Below are 22,922 nucleotides of genomic sequence, written 5' to 3'. Positions count from 1 at the left end.
CAAAGGTAAGAGGTAATCTATATCTGTGAATGGCTCTTAACGCTCAAGTTATTCTATATGGCTCACGTTTTACTGAAACATTTTCAATAACTTCAACCAACCAAGTATATACAGTACTCATCATAATGCTTAGTTAAAGAAGGATATTTCACCCAGACTCCTCTACAGAAGTTAGATAAGAGCTTGATGAGTTGGCAGTGCTGCTAGGGCCCTAGAGTGTCCCTCATCACAGGGAGTGTGGTTGTGCTATTGAGGGTGAAGCCGTCACCTTCATATGTTAATGCCTCATAAACATTCACAACTTATAGATGTTGCTTTTCCCCTTATGGCCCACCAAACCTGTACTCCACAAAAAACTCAGACATCTGAGAATATGATGAACAAAGGCAAGCTTTATTCAGAACCAAAGAGAAGACGTATGGACAGAAGAAAATTCAGTGTCCATTCAAATTAAGAATTCCCCTCCAAAATTTACAGTCAAAAATAAAACGACAACATTGAGCAATACAGTATTTCATTAATAAATTAAGTTGAAGCCATTTTACTTAACACAAACACTGTGTTTTGCTCCAACAACATTATTTTTGGAGCTTTACAAATGGCATATAAAGCAGGATATGTACAACCAGACATGGTCTGTTCTTAGCAAAGGAGTGGGAGCAGAAACTGTAACATTATGGCGGCTGTATATTCAGTTTTCCTGAACAGTGTTTCACTCACTCCAGGCAGATTTGGAGCTTATTCACTCACTGCTGGGAACTCAGGTTATAAAAGATACTCAAATTGCTTTTTTTGTTCTGACACAAGCCACTGAGCTGCCACTGAGTTCGGAGGCTTCAAATTCGTTTTTCAGATGTTTTTCAGATGTTTTTCAGCAGTGCACTACTAACTGAAATGTCCAGCCGTCACCTTAGCAGTGGTCTCATGCTACAAATGAAAGGTGAGACGCACAGTTGGAGAGCCCTCTTTCTTTTCTCTCAGAGCCAGAAACTGCACCCATCATCACAATTCTGCTGACTTCTGCCCCTGCTCACACTGTTGCTAAGCAACACCTTAAATTCCAGTGTTCTGTAAGTCCAAACAACTCAGAGCCCCTGTCTGTGCAAATCATGAAGTCCTCTATTAGCCGGGTCGTAGACAGCTCCTAATACAAGATGACTTCAGTGAGTACAACAACAATGACAAAAAAAGCAACTACAATTCAAAAAGGACTGGGCAGAAAGCAGATTACAAATTTGAAGAAAACTGAAAAATATAAATCACCTTATACTTAGAAGATGTCAATGCAAAACAAATTGAAAAATAACTTACTTCAGACAGGACCAGCCTGTTAGTTGTTTCAGCTTAAATTCACCCATCCCACCCATGCCCAACCCTCACTACCCTCCCGGACCCTTTACCCCATCTGCATTTCTTACGCTCTCCACTAAGTATGAATGAGAGACCCATCTTTGTAAAGGCCTTGACCCTGTACTCTCATCTATAATGGCCAGCCACACTACAAGAAGGACAACTCCAGAGAGTCATCTCAGGTGACCAATTGTGGAACATGAAGGAGACTTATTTTTCAGTGTCTGAATCAGAGAGGTGTGGGGGGCTGCCATAATCGACATCCACGTCTTCAGCGCTCGAGGAACATGGGGTTAACTGCCTTGCTCAGAACTACAGATTTTTACCTTGTCAGCTCAGGGATTCAATCTAGCAACCTTTCGGTTACTGGCCCAACGCTCTAACCACTGGGCTACCTGCCGCCCCGAGTTGTGTATGGGTCTGTGTGCGTGTGTGTGTGTGTTTTTGGGGGGGTGATCATGAAGAGGACCAGTATATCCTATACAGAGTAAACCCTGTTTTTTTAAAGTGGGGCGTCAGTGGGGGTGGGGACTGGGGAGGACATTGGGGGAGGCCAGAGGGGTTCAAAAGAAACCCCTTCCTTCCCCCTTACTTATGATTCCCTTGCCCCTCTACCACCTTGCACCCCCTTTCGCCCACTGGACTGTTCAATGGAGTGCATCTCTGGCCACCCCAATCTGGGTTCTTCCCCCTCCCTCACATGATGGAGCAGCCCTTAGCCTTGTCCTTGCCGAAGGTGGAGGAGAGGAGGTCAGACTTGCTGGGCAGGAAAAGGAGTCTCTTAGAGAGACGTCGGGCAGGGCTGGTCTTGGTGGAGGGCTGTAGCTTGCTGATGCAGGCCAGGGCTGAAGTACGGAACACACTGTGGATGCTCTTCTCTGAAGTGAAGGCCGAACACTCCAAGTAGGCCTCCGCTCCTAGCTGCTTGGCCATGGAGGAACCCTGCAACAAGAAGGGGAAAGAACAGGAGTGAGACGAAGGAAGCGAGACACCAAAGAGAGAGAAAGAGAGAGATTGTAAATGTACATGAGAGAGAAAGAGACAGAGAGAAAGAGAGACAGAGCGAGAGAGAGAGAGAGAGAGAGAAAGAGAGAGAGCGAGAGAGAGAGAGAGAGAGAGAGAGAGAGAGAGAGAGAGAGAGAGAGAGAGAGAGAGAGAGAGAGAGAGAGAGAGAGAGAGAGAGAGTAATATGTAAGACTCACCTGCTCATGTGAGATGGGTGTCTGCTTCTGATTGGACAGCTCCATGAGCGTACACACATCTGTGCGCAGATCTGTTTTACAGCCTATCAGGAGGATGCGTGTGCTGGGGCAGAAATCCAAGATCTCTGTCTTCCACTGCAACAAAAAGGACATATGGCTGTCATGAGGTTGTTATAATGTATCATCACCACAGATGTAAAGTGCATGATGATTGTGATGATGGCAAAGATGAGGAGAAAGAAGAAATTGACAACAGCAATGATGATGATCACAATCACAATGGCCTTACCTTTTTCAGTGCACCATCAATTGAGTCTGGTCGGCTGATGTCGTAACAGAGGAGCACAGCGTCTGAGTCGCTGTAGCACAGGGGTCGGACGTTATCATAGTATGGAGAGCCTATAGGGTCAAACAGATCGGCTGGGGTCAGTCACAGGGCTTTCAATAGGACAGTAAATCAAATCACATTTTATTTGTCATATGCTTCGTAGACAACAGATGTAGACTAACAGTGAAACTTTCCAACAATGGAAAGTTAAAGATAAGATAAAATATTCAATCAAATATATAAATAGTGACACAATGAATAAATACACAGTGAAAAACAAATACATTTAACAAGTAAAAATAACATGGCTATATACAGGGAGTACCAGTACCGAGTCGATGTGCAAGGGTACAAAATAATTGGGGTAGCTATGTAGTGTACATATAGGTAGGGGTAAAGTGACTAGGCAACAGGATAGATAATAGACAGCAGCAGCAGCGTATGTGGTGAGTGTGAAAGTGTGTGTGTTGGGGTGTCAAGTATGTGTGAGTATCTGGGTAGAGTCCAGTGTGTGTGCATAGAGTTAGTGCAAAAAAGGGTCAATGCAGGAGTCCGGGTAGCCATTTGATTAGCTTTTTAGGAGTCTTGTTAAGAAGTCTTATGACTTGGGGATATAAGCTGTTCAGGGTCCTGTTGGTTCCAGACTTGATGCATTGTTGTGCGGTAGCAGAGAGAACAGTCTTTGGCTTGGATGGCTGAAGTCTTTGACAATTTTTTGGGCCTTCCTTTGACACCGCCTATAATACAAGTCCTTGATGGCAGTGAGCTCTGCCCCAGTGAAACACTGGGCCGTACGCACTACCCTCTGTAGCCCCTTGCAGTCGGTTTTCCAAGCAGTTGCCATACCAAGCGATGATTCAGCCAGTCAAGATGCTCTCGATGGTGCAGCTGTATAACGTTTTGAGGATCTGTGGGCACAAATCTTTTCAGCCTCCTGAAGAGGAAGAGGCAATGTTGTCCCTCTTCACGACTGTGTTGGTGTGTTTGGACAATGATAGATCCATAGTGTTGAGGGTCAGCGTGGCAGATGTGTTGTTGCCTACCCTCACCACCTGGGGTGGCCCGTCATGAAGTCCAGGATCCAGTTGCAGAGGGAGGTGTTCAGTCCCAGGGACCTTAGCTTAGTGATGAGCTTGGAGAGCACTATGGTGTTGAACTCTGAGCTGTAGTCAATGAACACCATTCTCACATAGGTGTTCCTTTTTTCCAAGTGGGAAAGGCCAGTGTGGAGTGCAATAGAGATTGCATCATCTGTGGATTGGTTGGGGTGGTATGCGAATTGGAATGGGTCCAGGGTGTCTGGGATGACGGTGTTGATGTGAGCCATGTCTTTCAAAGAATTTCATGGCTACAGATGTGAGTGCTATGGGACGATAGTCATTTAGACAGGTTACCTTGGCATTCTTGGCGTCCTCGTAATTTGTCTAGCCCTGCGGCCTTATAAATGTTAACCTGTTTAAAGGTCTTACTCACATCGGTTACAGAGAGCGTAGTACCAAGTGAATAAGAAACTAAATTAGTTCCATTAAGAATGATTTGTTGCAGCACAGGACACCATTCACTCCCCCTGGTAACTACGGCAAAAGCCTTGGTCAACAATGCTTGAATCCAATACTCTATTATACCCCTCCCACACACACACACACACACACTGTAAACTGTACACTCAAATGTTCTTCCTCCCTCACACTCAGATCTACAGTAAATCACTTCACTAAAGCACTGTGCCTTCCCACTTAGAAGAAGATTTCTCCAATAAATCCCATTAACACACAAACAGACAAACATACACAAACACGGACATACAGAAAGAGTAAGTGAGAGACACAGTACACAACTCTATCCCAGTCACACCCCTGTGTTTCGTAAACACTTTATATTGAACTCTTGTTTGTGCAGAAATCCCACTTTAAATCAGAGAGATGTAACAAAGATCTCTGTATCAGGGGAGAATCATTGATTTATGTGTTTAGGGTGTGTTCTATGTGATGCATAACACATACTGTACTGTATGTAAAATGTCATTAACAATGACACCTAAACTAAAAAGTAAATGCTTCTCATGTTATAAATGGAAGACTATTGCTTAGAAAACCTTAATCTGGTTGTGTGTGCATGTGTGTGTGCATCAGTGTCAGTCGCTGCCATTTAAGATGAGGGAGGACGCACATTTTTTTATGAGCATGGCCTTATTTCTATTACAGCATATTGGATGACTGTCATTCATATTCCATTCACCGAGTTCAATGTAACTGTCACGTGTGCTCCCTCTCCGGCCTCTGGTCACCAGGCTGCTCATTAAGGCGCACACCTGTCACCATCTGTCACGTCCTGACCAGGTAAAGAGGTCATTTGCCATAGTAATATGGTCAGGGCGTGGCAGGGGGTTGTTTTGTGTGGGTTTTTGGGGTTTTCTGTTTCTATGTGGGAGTGTTCTAGTTTTCTATTTCGATGTGTTGTTTTTCCATGTTGGGCCAAGTATGGTTTCCAATCAGAGGCAGGTGTCTTTCGTTGTCTCTGATTGGAAGCCATGCTTAGGCAGCCTGTTTTCCTTTGGGGTTTGTGGGTAGTTGTTTTCCGTTTTAGTCGTAGTACCTGACGGGACTGTTGTTGGTCGTTTTTGTTGTTTTTTGGTTAAAGTGTCTTCATTAAAGATTAAGAATGAGCACTATCCACGCTGTGTCTTGGTCTCCTTTCAACGACCCCTGTGACACCATCGTGATGCGCACCTGCGCGTTATCAGACTCACCTGGACTCCATCACCTCCCTGATTACCTTCCCTATATGTCACTCCCTTTGGTTCCTTCCCCAGGCGTCATTGTTTCTGTTTCATGTCTGTGCGTTGTTCATGTTTCTTGTTTTGTATTATGTTGCATTTATTTATTAAAACACTCACTTCCTGAACTTGCTTCCCGACTCTCAGCACACATCGTTACAGTAAGATCGATAGGTTTAGGCTACTACATGATACATACATTTCCCCTATACCCATCATGAGGTTGCTACCACCTAGCCTATGAATGAAAGTTTACAACGTAGGTGCACACAGGTCAAGAGAAAAATGTTAGTAATCAAGGTGACAGACAGTGACACATACAATAGCGCCTTGCACACTCTTGCCTGCATCTAGCTGATCTAGGGTGTAATCATTAGTCCAACAGATGCAAACGAGAGTTTCTATTCGACCATCTAAGGTATGTTTATCTCTGTTTCGTTCCATTTGCTTCCGTTTAAGAAACATTTTTCAACAAAATCGGCGGAATGACCACACCCCTAATCACCTGCAAACAAAGATCACTTTCAGAGCAGCCACATACAAACAGCATGCTCACTTTGCTAGTTGTATAATTTGTTCTCGCATATACGCTGTCCTCCTATCACCTTTTTCCTTCACTTGTGGAATTCATTGCAAAACACAAACACAAATAAACACAAAAACACAAATATTCCCATAACCGCTAACCGCTACACACAGCCTACATCATCGTCACCATATTAGCTAACGTCATAGCTACTAGAAGTAACGCGTTAGTAAACCCTCTACAATCATGTAGTACAGTGTACAGCAAGCAGTTTAGCAGTTACACCGGTGGGCCCCGGTGGCAATAAATTAATAAAACCAAAAGCTTACCTTGAATTGGAATGGTTCCAGTGTTGAATAGCCATAGCCAGCTAGCTAATATAGCATCCCTCTCTGTTTGAGCCGGGTGTTTGAGTAGGTTAAACTAGCTAGCTGCATTCGTTAGCAAAGTAAGTGAAAGGGGAAAAAAATACAAAAATATAGCTTGCTCTCTCTCTCTTTCTTCTCCTTCATTTTTTTAAGGAAATTAATTTGTTCAAAACTGTTAAACTATTGTCTTTCTCTCTCTTTGAGTCAACTACTCACCACATTTTATGCACTGCAGTGCTAGCTCGCTGTAGCTTATGCTTTCTGTACTAGACTAATTCTCTGATCCTTTGATTGGGTGGACAACTTTTCAGTTCATGCTGCAAGAGCTCTGATAGGTTGGGGATGTTCTCCGGAAGTTGTTTTAATTATTGTGAAAGTATATGGAAGGGGGTGAGAACAATGATCCTCCTAGTCAATGTACCCAGAGGAGGACAGAAACTAGTTGTCCTCTGGCTACACCACGGTGCTACCCCAGTGAGTGCTGTTGAGGCAACTATAGACCTTCATTGCAAAACAATGTGTTTTAATTAAATATTTGGTGACATGAATATATTTTGTACAGTTTTATCTAAAAAGGCTAACTTTTTTAATGTTTCACTTAAAAATTTTCTGAAATTCCCCTTCCTCCTCTGAGGAGCCTCCACTGGTGTGCGTATGTGTGTGCATGTATGCCTACACACCAAAGCATAACGTATGTTCATGTTTACATTAAATTAGTGCTTACTTAACATCACAACGATATGTGTGGTCCCCACTGTTGTACAGGAAGGTCTCTTTGCTAAAATCAGACCCTGACAGGATGTCCGTCCTCTCACCACACCAACAACAGATTACATTTTTAACCTACTCCAGAAACTTGTTAAACACAAACTAAACCAGCAAATAATGAACTAAGAAAAGCTTCATCGTACAGTATAACCTACTTATTATTTTTTAATTTTTTTATTTAACCTTTATTTAACATGCCTTTATGGGTAGTGTTAAATGCATTTGCATGATATAGAATTCCCTCCTTCTACTGTAGGTGTGACACTCTCTTCAGATCCAAACCATTATTAAAAGCCTGACAAACATTCTCCTGTGAGGGAGACAATTGTCTGACGTTCACAAGGATTGACTGTCTAGTGTGTAAAGGCAAGAGATGAGGGAACTGAATGGCAGCGATTGGACTTGCTTTTCCGGTAGGAGACAATAACCATATTGTCAGAGGTGCCCAGGGTGATGCAATGCTGGGGAAACAGAGATGATGATGGCTCTGAACCCTGGAGCTGAGACTTTAGTTATAGGACAATCTGAGAAATCCATGATATGGCCATGAAGGACGAGAGCACTGCCAGCACAGGATGTCAGAGAGACAGATAGAGATCTCAGTGTTTAGACTATAGAGGCACTTTTGATGGCATGATGATAGAAACAGTGGAAAAAAGAAAGGTGGAAAGAGCTGGGGAGAGGTTAAAACGAGGTGTGAAAATGTAAATGTGGTGTAGAGTCCAGATTGGTCAATTTCTGTTGAAGGTAAACAGACAAAGCGACAAAAAGAAATGTTGTGTTTTCTGTTACATAATGATTTTTGGCCTGAGTACACTATGAGACTGTGAGGGGATGTCGGCGATATATTTCACTCCTTTTTATATGTGCCTTCTGCTCTCTGATACACACACACACACACACACACACACACACACACACACACACACACACACACACGCACACACACGCACACACACCCGCTCATGTGGAGGCAACCCCCTGGCCAATGAAACCACCCCTCTGGAGGTCAACTGGCACAACTGAACTCCTTCCAGCCCAATCAGAAAGCCCCAGGCTAGATGTTCTGTAATGATAGCACCACAACCACAATGAACTGGTTGTGTTCTATTGATCTATTGATTCTGTTGGTTCTGTTTACATCATTTCAAGATGTCGAAGGGTGCCACCGTGTCAGTAGGTTGTGTGTGTGTGTGTGTGTGTGTGTGTGTGTGTGTGTGTGTGTGTGTGTGTGTGTGTGTGTGTGTGTGTGTGTGTGTCCTGATTATTCGATGTAAACATAAATCAAAGGGAGAGGAGACAGAAACAGAGAACATGCACACAAATGGTTATTTGCTTTCAAATGTTGTGCCACCGCTGTCTGGGAAAAAGCCCTTCCTCCACTCTAACTTCTCAAAGCTCAGTAGCCTACCACAGCACTACCTGTGATAAGCAGCAGGACAATGGTGCTGTATTAGAGGATCAACAGATCGCTGTCTTAAAGGGAAATAATGACAACAATACAGTGTACACTATGATGCTAAATAAGACAGTGAGACAATGGCCACTGAGTCTACTGTTGTTTACAGATTGCATTGTTTTCAGAGTGGGTGCGCAAGGAAATGTATGTCAGGTTTTGCAGTACAATTCCTCTGAGAACTTGAATGTAAAGACACATTAAAATGGAATGCTTTGGACTCTCTCTTGTTCAAGAGAAAGGAATTTCAAGGTAGCAGCCTGAGAACAAGTTGAAGGAACATTTCATGCATGATAAACCCCTTCCACTATATCTGCAGGTAGAGCACCTTGTATAGAGAGACATGACACATTATAACCCTTGTTATAATATATTATAAAGACTTATACATGCTTAAATACCTTAAGTCATGCTTTTAGTAAAGTGCTACTGTAAGGGTATGTAAGGGTATGTTGGATGTATGCAGGGAGAGTGCAGAGTGTAATGCTCACCTGACGTGTCCCAGAGACTGAGTTCTACGCGCTGGTCCTCCAGCTGCAGACATGCTGTGTAGTTCTCAAATACGGTTGGAACATATGTCTGTGGATGCAGAAAGGAATGGGTTCATTAGAACTACTAAAGGAAATTACACTATGTAAATGTAGGATTTAGAAATTAGAATACAGTCAACATGTGAAATGGTGACCCTTGTAATCCTCAGTCCTACATTTACATACAGTGTAAATTGTGTTAGTTTTACATATAATGATGATTCCAGTTTGTGGCTACTGTGCCACTGCCTACTGTCTGTCTGACCAAATAAGGCATCTGATCATTTCAAAACAAATGCCAACTCCATGATAACAGAAAAAAAATCAAAATAATTTTGAGAGGTATTTTAGTATTTTAAGAAATAGGAAATAATTGTTTCCTATCAATTACACAGTTAGGAAGTTAATACTTATCTTGGGATAAAGTATCATATAAGAATTAAGAAATAAATAATCTATGTCTTGAAACTCTATCATACATCTAACACAATCTAGCAATGCAGTTATTAGTGAAAATATAAACTTGACACATTCTCTTTGTTATTATCATATAAATATCACCTCTTTATAGCCTATGTATGTTGACTATTCCAGTAGGCCTATACCTTTAGGTTTTGACTGTAATCCAATCAAATGTGCCAGGTAGAAATCACATACCTCAGGATAGGAATCCTTGGCCAGGACTTGCAACATTGCGGTTTTTCCGCATTGAACATCCCCAACCAACACCAGTTTACATCTCGACACCATAGGCTGGGTAAGTCTCCTTTCCTTCATTGTGGAAAAAGATTTGGTTGATGAATACAATAAATGTATATGTGAAAGAAAAACAATTCCCTTGTAAATCCTTCCTTTCTAAATCATCTGTCAGTTATCAGTGCGTTGCGCCGTGATGCTCTCCTCCTGCGATAAAGCTTGCTGCCAGCGCTATTGATGAGATATGACACTGCGGAACTTTATATTGTCGCGACAGCCAATGAGCGTTCTGGTGATGGTTGCGCGGCACGCGTGTCGGACGAAATATACAAGGTTTTTGTAGTCAACAGTTCTAAAGGGCGAAATGACCTACATAGTCTATCCATGTCTAGTGGATGATACGCTTTGTGTGATATTAGAGAGAGCAGGGAAAATGGCTACAGATTATTTAATGTTATATTGTTAAATGTTTGTCATCATGGAGTAGGCCTAATGAATGATCACAACAGCAGTTTTATAATTATTTATTAGAATTACATTTATGGCTACATTTAATGCATTAATCCTTCAAATATTAAAGTAATGTCAGTCAATGCCTAATAGGTCAATCAAATGTCTCTCTCTCTCTTCGCCTGTTGGACAAAGAAGCAGTGAGTGGGGAGGGTTGTGTGTTTTTTTTACTGGGCACAGAGGAGGGTAGTGCGTTTTTTCCCTGGTTGACATTCACTGCTCTTAGTTTCCCTATAAACAATGGCTTGACTTACTTTTGATATTACCCTAATAAAGTTTAGAAATGTTTGTGAAGGTTTGGTATGGTGAGGCTATTATTAAGCTTGAGCTACAGCAGGCCTATGACATGAAGACAGTGCACTCCGGCCCTCCAACTGACTCAGACAGTTGAACTTGAGGCGAGAAGTCTGTTTCAGGCCTACCAGAGTTACTCCTATAATCAAATAATATAATGCTTAACTTTATACAAAATATTCTGATAGAAAATAAACGAATTAGTCTCCTTCTGTACACAGTGGTGTAAAGTACTTAAGTAAAAATACTTGAAAGTACTAATTAAGTAATTTTTGGGGGTATCTGTACTTCACTTTACTATTTATATTTTTGACAACTTTTACTTTTACTCCACTACATTCCTAAAGAAAATAATGTACTTTTTACTCATTACATTTTCCTTGACAGCCAAAAGTTCTCGTTACTCAATAAACACAAATGCTTCGTTTGTAAATTATGTAGCCCCTGGCTATCCGTAAATAAAAAAACAAGAAAATCATGTCTTAATATAAGGAATTAAAATGATTTATACTTTTACTTTTGATACTTAAGTATATTTAAAACCAAATACTTTTAGACCTTTTCTCAAGTAGTATTTTACTGGGTGACTTTCAGTTTTACTTGAGTCATTTTCTTTAAGGTATCTTTACTTTTACTCAAGTATGGGAAATGCAGCTTCCCCCTACATGAGAACCTCATGCACCTTTATGCAGGTATGTTGATAATAGAATGTTGGAATCAATTTGACTTTGTCTGTTTCTAATTTCCCTTGTTACTGCATACTGTACATGTGTGCACCTCTATATCAGAAGTGCCATTTTATCAAGGCTTTTGGAATATGGTTCCTGGAAAATGGTATGGTGTTTTCTTTGTTTACCAAATAGATATGTGACATATATTTTTGTTACCTCTCATTCACAGCTGTCCATGTCAATAAACCTGGGCTTACCTGGAACTACCACCACTGAAATTGTCAGAGAGTCAGAGAATGCATTCGGCATCATGGCTGCGAGGATGAGGATTCTTGGACGCACAGACTCTTGTTAATAAAATGAAACCTGATTCTGGGACGTCTCAGTGTGCAGTAATTTAGATTAGATTGATCTACAACACAAGTAGAAGAAAACCTGCAAATATGTATCACACAGCTCTTCTGTACGTTGTCAGCACTTAATTGTCAAATAGAATGCATTGAAACACCTCAAAGAAATGCCAACAGAGCTTTATCAGCACACAAATAAACCTTTATTCTTGATTCTGAAAGTAAACCACAATACAAAAGCAACTGCTGAGAACAGACTTGTAAACAAGCGTCTATGGAATAAAATGTGTCAGTGTAGTTACAAATGTTTCTGAATATAAATATTTCGGAACAATAGTAAAACAGTGTCTGTTGTGAACAGATATGTAGATAACAAAGGTGTCTATGGAATAAAATGAAAGTGTCTAGTGTCTGACTCCTGAGATGTCTGCACAATTACAGAATAAGTTGTTCATTTCACTGTGGTCCCAGTAATTTGGTCCATGTCCTCTTCTTGAAGTCATGCACAAACTCATTGAGTTGGTGATCGAATTCCTCCCAGAGTTTTGGCGAGAGTTCATCCTGAAATCAGCTATTGGTGCCAGGGCCCTGTGGAGAGGATGAGAAGAGGGATGAAATTAGGAGTCTCTGGAGAGCAATGTGCATGGTGAGGAGAGGAGGAAAAAGGACAACAGAAGAGAGGAAAGGGGATCAGAGTATAAAGTCTAAAATCCTTTTTATTTACCTCTGGGACAAGCTGGTGACTTGGTGCATGATATTCTCCAGAGATATGTCTTCAATCATTTGCAATGCCTTCGCAAGTGATGTGTCAAGGAGTCTGCAGCTCTTTTCTCTCTTCTCACACCCCTGCAACTACTGCTGCTGCTCTGTGGCATTGGTAAGAAGCAAGCTAGCGGAGTAGGTCTTGGAGGTGGGCCCAAGATAGAGCTTCCCAGGTCCTGCATGGAGATTGTTTCTAATTCTGCACTGCAACTCAGTGTGGGTAATGGGCTGGGGGCTGATCCCCAGTCAGTACTGGGGGCAGAGGTAGTCCGTGGGGCCAGTGAACAGGAAGTGCTGGGGCGCAGAGAACAAAACCAGGTGCAGTCTCCATATATCTGGTGTTTGTGTCTTGAACATAAAAAGGTAGAAGGCTATTTAATACACATATCCAAAACATCAAATATCAATAACTGAGACTACAATAGAATATATAATGTTGCAAACATTTGAGATGAGTTGAGTAGGCCTGGCCTAGCTACTCAACTCTGCTCAAACATTTTCAACCTTTTGACTAGCTGGACCTTGCTACCAAACTTTGACTTTGGTGTTACCAATGTGGGAAGCTTATGATTTTCTTTTGTGTCACAAAATTATGTTTGAACAAAAGTTTTAATAATCTTTAGTTTAGTTGGTTGGCTTTCTTTCCCTGTACAAGTATGGTGCTAGGCTAGCTAGCCGCTAGCCAGCCAAGTCGCTAGCGCTAGCTGGCTAGCTATTGTTAGCAAAACAAGACTACTCTTTTCGTCGACTACAATAGAAAATACAACAACATACCCCATCCTCAGCATGTTGCTTTCAGTCTTCCCATGCTTCATGTGCAGAACAAGCCAGCAGCAAAGCTGTCATCAATGCAAAGGGTGGCTACTTTGAAGATTCCTATAACTGTTCTTTTTGAGTTTGAACTTAACTGAAGACTTAAAGCCAACAATTCAAATTGTTTAGAACTGGAGGTAGCCTTTAACAAAGACACAGAAAGAAGATTCTTTATGTAAATAGCAACACCACCACCTTTGCCTTTCCTATCAGCCCATCCATAGCAACCTCAGAATCCAGGGTTTTATCAGTTAACCAGGTCTCAGATACAATAAAAATATCAGGGTCTGCCTGAGAGGCCCAGATCTTGACACGAACCATTTAAGGTAATAAACTATGAATATTAAGATGTAAAATTGTCAAACCTTTTCTGCATTTAAAATCATACAGAGTTTCAATATAAGTCAGATTACTTTGAGATTTCAGAACAACAGGAGACTCAAAGATTGGATTATAAAAGAAAACAAAGTAGAAATAGCAGTTACATTTCTCCGGTTAGCGCCATTTGGCATGTCACCACTTTCAGATACAACATGTGTAACTCTCACAGTGTCTAAAGAGGACATGGTAAAACTGTCTTACATGTAATGCTAAAATGGTCCTCACATCAATTTAGTTGACCAATAACATCTTACATTTACATTTTAGTCATTTAGCAGACGCTCTTATCCAGAGCGACTTACAGTAGTGAATGCATACATTTCATATAATTATTTTCCTGTGCTGGCCCCCCGTGGGAATCGAACCCACAACCCCTGGCGTTGCAAACACCATGCTCTACCAACTGAGCTACAGGGAAGGCTTTAATAACCTTTCCAATGTTTGGTGACAACAGCCAGGAGCCATTTTCACCCAGGTGAATTCCGTTTTCCACAAAGTAGCCAATTCTAGGAGTCAAAATTGTCGACAAAGGACATGCCCAAATCCTTGGTCAGACGCATTAACCACTGGTGAAGAGACCAAAGATGGCTAAAACACTCAGTTCCACAACGGCGAGACAATTATATGTCCTGCAAATTTCTGAGCATTCTCCAAGATTTGGGAGAAATTGTCTCTTAGCTTTACAGATTTCACACGCATAATATCATTAGACCCCATATGCACCACAACTGTTTTCAGAGCAGGAGTCTGTTTCTTGATGGTGGGGATGATTTCCAAGAAATCCAATACCTTAGCTCCAGGAAAACAAAGTGTACGGGTATTTCGGACTTCCACCAAAATCCGTACACTTTGTTCATAGAGTTCAAGTAACAGACATATCAAACATCAACTGTTCAGAAGAGACTGCGTGAATCAGGCCTTCATGGTCGAATTGCTGCAAAGAAACCACTACTAAAACGCAAACCATGATATTGAAGTACCCAAAGTCGGTATGCTTTGTTTATTGGTTGTGTGGTGTATTGGCACGGAAACCTTTTGCTGGAAAACTCGTTACATATATTTTATATAAGTATAAATATGGCATAAAAATGTTGAAAATCTGATTTCCCCTAGCTGATCATTGCCTGCAGCCAGCTGTGATCGTAGTACAATGAAACAGCCAGGGAGAGTGAGCTCGTCTGTGGTGGTCGGCGAACCCTCAATCTTCTGGCCCATAGCCCTGCATGGCATCGACTGTGCCACAAAAGCATGCTGAAGTGGCAAAACACCCACAATACCCACGTTTTTAAACACAGGGTCGCTACAGTTATTATTATTTTTGATCGTAAACATAATTCTATGAGTGGGGGGGGGGGTGTTCAATTTATTAAGTGAAAATATTTTTCAGGTTGGGGAGGAGGGTGCATTTTGTGACATTCTCCCCCCAGTAAATTTAGATTCATTTAAATGGTATTGTAAAAGTGAAAACATTATACTTAGCCCTATAGGGCTTGTAGTCTAGAATAAGGTGTGCTTTTTCAAATATGCACAGTGGGTGTACGGGTAGGTAAAGATCAGACCCAGTAAAAGAACAATGTTACTTGACCTGCTTCAGTTCGAGCTTTCATTGATACTCTCTTTCTCTCTTGGTCTCTCACTTTCACTCAATCTTTCTTTCTCTTTCTTTAGATAATTTTTCTTCAACTTTTGAAACTGTTGCCTCCCTATATGGCTTCACAGACATTAAACGAATTACCAGATTAAATTGTCTCTTTGTATGAGTAAAAAGGACCTAACTCTACTTAAATATTTCACCCAATCTAGAACAGGATTGAAAAATGAAGAAGAATTACACTCAGGAGTTATCATTTATGTCCTCTCATCAAGTTACATATGCCTTTGGAAGGAAACCTAGCACACGCACAGAGAAAAATGCAATGCATAACCAACCACTGGAGCCAGAGTGTGCAATGCACAGGTGCAGCCAGTGTGTTGATAAACATGTTTGTGTGTGTGTGTGTTTGTGGCAACACGCAGTAGTGTGCCCGTGAGCAACCGTATGTTTAAGTAAGAGTTAGCGTGTGGTGACAGTGGCACAGACAAGCAGAGCACTGACTGCCAAGCCCATATAGAAGACATATGGCTTCCTCACTCTGAAACACCAGAGAATCTTCTAGAATGTCTGCCATTTGGGGAGGATGTGGAGCGTGCTGAGTTTTACAGAACATGAATGGACATACAAACAACCACATACTGTTTCGACATTAAATGTCCTAGTGCATTCGAAGAGTGTTCTCGACCCCTTGACTTTTTCCACATTTTGTTACGTTACAGCCTTATTCTAAAATGGATTAAATAAAAACAAATCCTCATAAACCTACACACAATACCACATAATGACAAAGCGAAAACAGGTTTTAATAAATTGTAGCAAATTTATAAAAAATAAAAAAACAGAAATACCTTATTTATTTAGTATTCAGACCCTTTGCTATGAGACTCGGAAATTGAGCTCAGGTGCATCCTGTTTCCATTGATCATTCTTGATGTTTGTACAACTTGAAGTGAATCCACCTGTGGTAAATTCAACTGATTGTACATGATTTGGATATGCACACGCCTGTCCATATAAGGAAGTGGTGGTTCTAGCTTGTATGGCTCCCTGGGCAAACCCCCCTACATTACCCATCCTCCAACACCGTCAACCAAGACCAAGATTAAACCAATTCACCTTGGTGGTGTGCAGACTTGTTTTATATTATTCTTAACAATTTTGCACAGACCAGAAAAAATACAACAATATGTCTGTGAAACTATATATTCACAGTATTATGAATGAATTGTGATTTATTTGGTAGCATTTCGCAGTGTGACTGATTTTACTAATTGCATTAGTACTGTACAAAGTTAGAGGTGCGGTATTTGATAGAGGCCCCCCCTCCCCCTACCTCGGGCTTCCAATGGGGAGACCTGAGGTCAACCTACCCAAGACCCCCCTCCCCATCTTGTACTTCTGAGTGGGAGACCTTCCCAGGCAGTAGCCTGCCTAGCTCACAAACGAGAATCAGGGCGCCCACTCCGACAAGGTTAATTGACCCACAGTCCCACAAGGTGCTATGATATCATTGATGTGACGTGCAAATGAGTGATAGAAAACCGATCGCGCTAATGTCACCATTCCTAAATCCGCCACTGATATAAGGTCCCATAGTTGACAGTGTATGTCAGAGCAAAAACTGAGCTGTGAGGTCGAAGGAATTGTCCGTAGAACTCAAAGACCAGATTGTGTCGAGGCACAGATCTGGGGAAGGGTACCAAAAAATCTCAGTAGCGTTGAAGGTCCCCATGAACACAGTGGCATCCATCATTCTGAAATTAAAGAAGTTTGGAACCACCAAGACTCTTCCTAGAGCTGGTGGCCGGCCAAACTGAGCAATCTGGGGAGAAGGGCCTTGGTCAAGGAGGTGACCAAGAACCCGATGGTCACTCTGACAGAGCTCCAGAGTTTGTCTATGGAGATGGTAGAACCTACCAGAAGGACAACCCTATCTGCAGCACTCCACCAATCATGCCTTTATGGTAGAGTGGCCAGACGGAAACCACTCCTCAGTAAAAGGCACATGACAGCCCACTTGGAGTTTGCAAAAAGGCACCTAAATACTCTCAGACCACGAGAAACAAGATTCTCTGGTCTGATGAAACCAAGATTGAACGCTTTGACCTGAATGCCATGCGTCACATCTGGAGGAAACCTGGCACCATCCCTACGGTGAAGCATGGGGGTGGCAGCATCATGCTGTGGGGATGTTTTTCAGCTACAGGGACTGGCATACTAGTCAGGATCGAGGGAAAGATGAACGGAGCAAAACACAGAGAGATCCTTGATGAAAACCTGCTCCAGAGCGCCCAGGACCTCAGACTGGGGCGAAGGTTCACCTTCCAACAGGACAACAACCCTAAGCACATAGTCAACACAATGCAGGAGTGGCTTTGCGACAAGTCTCTGAATGTCCTTGAGTGGCCCAGCCAGAGGCCGGACTTGAACCTGATCCAACATCTCTGGAGAGAACTGAAAATAGCTGTGCAGTGACGCTCCCCATCCAACCTGACAGAGCTTGAGAGGATCTGCAGAGAAGAATGGAAGAAACTCCCCAAATACAGGTGTGCCAAGCTTGTAGCGTCATACCCAAGAAGACTCAAGGCTGTAATCGCTGCCAAAGGTGCTTCAACAAAGTACTGAGTAAAGGGTCTGAATACTTATGGAAATGTAATATTGTTATTTTTATTTTTTTAAATAAATTTGCAAAATGTTCTAAAAACCTGTTTTTGCTTTGTCATTATGGGGTATTGTGTGGAGATTGATGAGGCAAAAAAAACTATGTAATCCATTTTAGAAAAAGGCTATAATGTAACAAATAGTGGAAAAAGTGAAGGGGTCTGAATACTTTCCGAATGCACTGTAAATCAGCACACTATAGCAACGAGGTTACTCTTGTGCTCATGACACTTTACAGCACAGCAAGAAGGGTCTTCAGAGCACCTTTAAAAAACACTTTTAAAAATGTAATATCATGAAAGTTTGGACTGTGTTAGAATAACACACCACAACAAATTTTCTGAAATTGTCTCTGTTTTGCTTTATACATTCTCATCATGTTGACTATTTCCTTTAAACCCAGCTGTAATGTCATGTACAGTAAAACTGTAATGTCAACCTTACCTCTTTCTTCCATCTCTTCACACCTCTCTCTGTGTCAGTGGGCTTTACAGGATGGTGTTGTCAAATTTGTACATTTACATTTTTGTAAATAGATTTGATGTGTGTGTGTGTGTGTGTGTGTGTGTGTGAGAGAGTAAGTGAGCCACACTTGTATACTCAAGGAGCGAATATGTATGGAATAAAGCAGGCAGTGCATTAAGAGAGATTGAATATACAAGTAACGTATATCTTCCATGAAGGGTTGTATACTGTGAGCATCAAGATGCCAGTGGTAAACAAAGTTGTGGTTGTGTATCCACATGCTGCATCGCAAGAAAATGCTATTCCATCAGTCACTCAGTAGGCTGGGCACGACCAATAAGCAACAGAATAAATCACATCCAGCATGCCTTGCAGCCACGGAATTTGCATAATTAAACCAAGACGTGGTTGAGAGGGTTGCATTATGCAAATTAGGTAATGATTAAATGAGATTCCATACACAAATGTAATCATAAAGAGGAAATGTTTAGCTTTTAGTTATTGCATTTGAAGATGCTATAGTTCATGGATAATGCAATTAAAACATGTTGATATTAATAAAACAACAAGTTGATTAGCATGACGTTAGCAAGTTTGGACGGGATCTCTCTCCATGCTCACTCCACGTGGACCCATGTCGAACTCTGAGAGAAAAGGCATGAAAGAAAAGGCAGTTGATAGCTTCGACTGGATGTTGTGTATAGGTTGTTATTACTTCCTGATTCTTCATATAGATTTCTAATTATACTCCCCTATCATCTTAGTTTTTCTTCCTTTGTTTTTGTCTTACTTCAATAACAAATCTCACCAGATTGGGTCTGCCGGATGGTCGGAATTTCTCCGTAAGGAGAGTGCCAAGTCTAGGACAAAAAGGCTTCTCAACAGTTTTTACCCACAAGCCATAAGACACCTGAACAGGCAATCAAATGGCTACCCGGACTATTTGCATTTTGTGCCCCCCCCCCCAACCCCTCTTTTTACGCTGCTGCTACTCTCTGTTTATCATATATGCATAGTCACTTTAACTATACATTCATGTACATACTACCTTAATTGGGCCGACTGTAACACCCTGGCCATAGAGAGGGGGTTTTGTTCTTTATTTTGGTTAGGCCAGGGTGTTACACTGGGTGGGCGTTCTATGTTAATTTTTCTATGTTTTTGTATTTCTTTGTTTTGGGCCGTGTGTGGCTCCCAATCAGGCACAGCTGTAGTTCGTTGTTGCTGATTGGGAGTCACACATAAGGAGCCTGTTTTTCCTTTGGGTTTTGTGGGGGATTGTTTTCTGTTTAGTGTGTAACCGGACAGAACTGTTGCTGGTCGTTTTGTTTATTTTGTAGTGTTCATGCGATCCATTAAATATCTTGAAAGATGAACACATCCTCCGCTGCACCTTGGTCTCATTTTAACGACGGCCGTTACACCGACCAACCAGTGCTACCACACATTGGCTAACTGCATTGTGTCCCACCCACCGCCCGCCAACCCCTCTTTTACGCTACTGCTACTCTGTGTTCATCATATAGTCACTTTAACCATATCTACATGTACATACTACCTCAATCAGCCTGACTAACTGGTGTATGTATGTAGCCTCGCTACTTTTATAGCCTCGCTACTGTATATAGCCTGTCTTTTTACTGTTGTTTTATTTCTTTACCTACCTATTGTTCACCTAATACCTTTTTTGCACTATTGGTTAGAGCCTGTATGTAAGCATTTCACTGTAAGGTCTACACCTGCTGTATTCAGCGCATGTGACAAATAAACTTTGATTTGATTTGATCCATATAACTCCCTGACCTGTAACTCTGCAGTGAGATCAAATTGTTGTGGAAATTCTTACACAGGGACACTCAATGTCAATCTTAAATGAATCATTGTTTATTGTTAGCACGCCAGAGAGGTTCCAACAAACTTGATGCACCATAGTGAATGTCTGTCAGGAGCTCTAATGCAGCAGTCCCGTTAGTTCTCTTATGTACTGCACACAAGTCATATTTGCATGATTTAGCATATTCATAATTCATTCATCATTAACATTGGCTTCATTCATGTGACCGACCAATACTGGGTCACGCAAGTGACAGAACATTACCTCACGAGGCTTCTTCTCTCTAAGCTGTTACCTTGAAACTGAGATATCGTTCTCAAAACATGGGTCTGGGCGTACTGCCAAATTGCAGATACTGATAGTGAGGGTTTGTTCAATCAGTCACTTGCATGAACACAGAAAACGGTTATTAGAAAAGCACAAACATAGGACATAGAACTTGGTAAATAGAAAAGCACCAACATAACATTTCCATCACATTTCCCATCTAAAACAATTCGGAAGAGTTTATGCATGTATTATGACGACATTTTGTGACGTTTTTGTTTGAATTGGGCTTCGGTAAGGGTTTTTTCGGCTGTTCGAGCCAAAGTTTGGGAGCCAAGTTTACGCCCCTTCATCCATGATTGGTCAACTGTAGGGATTCTTTAATAAAGTCTTTGTTTTCAGAGAGATGACTCATTTTCATGCAAATGTTTTCATTGAGAAATACTGCACCAAACATCTTAGTTAGATGTAAAATTGTGCAACTAAGATCTCCTTGACAAAAACGTTTCTTGAGTTATCTTAGATTAATTCTGACTATTTTTAGGAAGTGTATACTGGCTACGGCATCTCAAAATGGATAAACAGTACTATTGCCACTTCTTTCTCGTTTTTCAAGCGAAGGTCTTTTAAGGGAGTAAGCAAGCACACTCGTTCAGTTCGCCTAGCCAACTTCTTTTAGCCACCACCCGAGCTGAAGCATGCTGACATCTTTAGAAGGATGTGGACAAAGGAAAAGGCGATGTTACAGGATGCTGTATGAATGTATGGTCTAATAGAATAGAATTCAATACAACTGTATTGTCCATATGTTACAGCAAACAACCAAAATGTGTCTTCTGCTTCTGAGAGGGCAGAGAGAGAAAAAGAGGGAAAGAGAGAGAGATGGACGGATGAGTAGAAGAGAAGAGAGAGAGAAAGAGATTGATTGACCAGATGGGACAGTGTGGCCTTGAGGATGTAACATATGTCTGGGGATCTTGTATCACTATGAACCTCTACTGGACCAATCAGACCCCCGTACTCTTCCCCATTGGCCCCGCTACTCCCCCAACACCAACCAGTCATGGATCTCTCTAAATTGTGGTCTATATGGTATGTCCTGTGATCATGTTTGGCTAGGACAGCCTAGGAGGAAGCAAGGGAGGAGAGGAGGAGTGAGGCAGAGGCTCAAGAGATTAGCCGGTAAGCAGGCATGCCGGCCTTTACCCTCTATCATGCTGGCCAATGTCCAATCCCTGTGCAACAAACTGTATGAACTACATGCAAACATACAATACCCACCCGGAGAAGCCCAAGATATACAATAAGTCAGGGTGGCATTTGTGGATTTCTTTATTGCCTTTAATACAGTCAAGTCTCACTTAATGGGTCAAAAGCTCCAGAACATGAATTTCAATCCACATCTGATTCTCTGGGTCCTCTCCATCCTGACAAATAGAGAACAGCTAGTTAGATTCAATGGTCATTGCAGCTCGTCCAGAACCATCTCTCACCACAAGGCTCTTTCGTCTCGCCTGTTTTATTCACCCTGTACACAGACGACTGTAGGAGCTCAGACCCAGAGATGATGTGCATTAAGTATTCGGATGACACAGTAATTATGGACACAGCAGGCAACTCAGGCTGAAATTGTCCGGTTTTCACTGTAGCGTAGGCAGAACTACCTGGACCTCAATGCAACAAAAATCAAAGACCTGGTCATTGACTTCAGAAGAGACCAATCTACCATCCCAGCCTGGAGATTAATGGACAGATCATTGAGTGAGTGGAGGACTACAAATACCTAGGAACCATAATTTACAACAAGCTGTGTCAAAACAATGTCATCAACGCCTGTTCTTTCTTAACAAAATGAGGAAGTTTGATGTATACCAATCAATCCTCCAAGCATTTTATATATGCTTTATAGAATCCATCTGTCTTTAATATTGTGGGGTGATTTGGTGTTCTAGGGAACACAAGTCAGAACCCATTAAACAGGATAATCATAATCGGTGGGAAGGTCATCAGAGCAAGCCAGGAACCCCTCATTGACATTTGTAAAAATCGAGTGAGGAAGAAGGAGGAACAAATAGCATTTGTCAAAACACACACTAAATGACCAGTATAACCCCAACCCTCTGGGCACAGGTATAGAGCTATCCCATTCAAATCTAAGAGAGCAGCTTCTAGTTTTGTGCCAACATCCATCAAACTCATTAATTCTTGAAATGTTTATTTGTATATATGTGTATATACCATGGGATTGCACAGAATGCTTATATTCCTTTATACTGTAGCATACATGTTTTTGTGTTCTATGTTGTTATGTGTCTTGTAC

The 22,922-nt window shown here is 41.6% G+C and overlaps 1 protein-coding gene across 2 annotated transcripts in view; it reads right to left on the bottom strand.

Moving 5' to 3' along the window:
- Nucleotides 1–372: 372 nt before the first annotated feature.
- The window catches only part of LOC106566720 (rho-related GTP-binding protein Rho6-like), a 30,064-nt gene continuing 7,514 nt past the window's right edge, over nucleotides 373–22,922 (bottom strand). Inside the window, exons 2-6 of one of the 2 annotated variants that reach the window (XM_014135033.2) lie at nucleotides 9,962–10,075; nucleotides 9,266–9,353; nucleotides 2,842–2,951; nucleotides 2,553–2,687; nucleotides 373–2,292 (exon numbers count right to left, since the gene is read on the bottom strand). In XM_014135033.2, coding sequence (XP_013990508.1) covers nucleotides 2,047–2,292; nucleotides 2,553–2,687; nucleotides 2,842–2,951; nucleotides 9,266–9,353; nucleotides 9,962–10,054 — 672 coding nt within the window. In that variant the 5' untranslated portion in view covers nucleotides 10,055–10,075 and the 3' untranslated portion in view covers nucleotides 373–2,046. Of the gene's footprint in view, nucleotides 2,293–2,552; nucleotides 2,688–2,841; nucleotides 2,952–9,265; nucleotides 9,354–9,961; nucleotides 10,959–22,922 lie in introns of those variants that run through there. The other variant, XM_014135032.2, reaches the window with a different exon arrangement.

Source organism: Salmo salar, chromosome ssa13, assembly GCF_905237065.1.
Source record: "Salmo salar chromosome ssa13, Ssal_v3.1, whole genome shotgun sequence".
NCBI lineage: Eukaryota > Metazoa > Chordata > Actinopteri > Salmoniformes > Salmonidae > Salmo > Salmo salar.
Note: the sequence above shows the minus strand (reverse complement) of the source record. Positions and strands in the feature narration are given on the sequence as shown.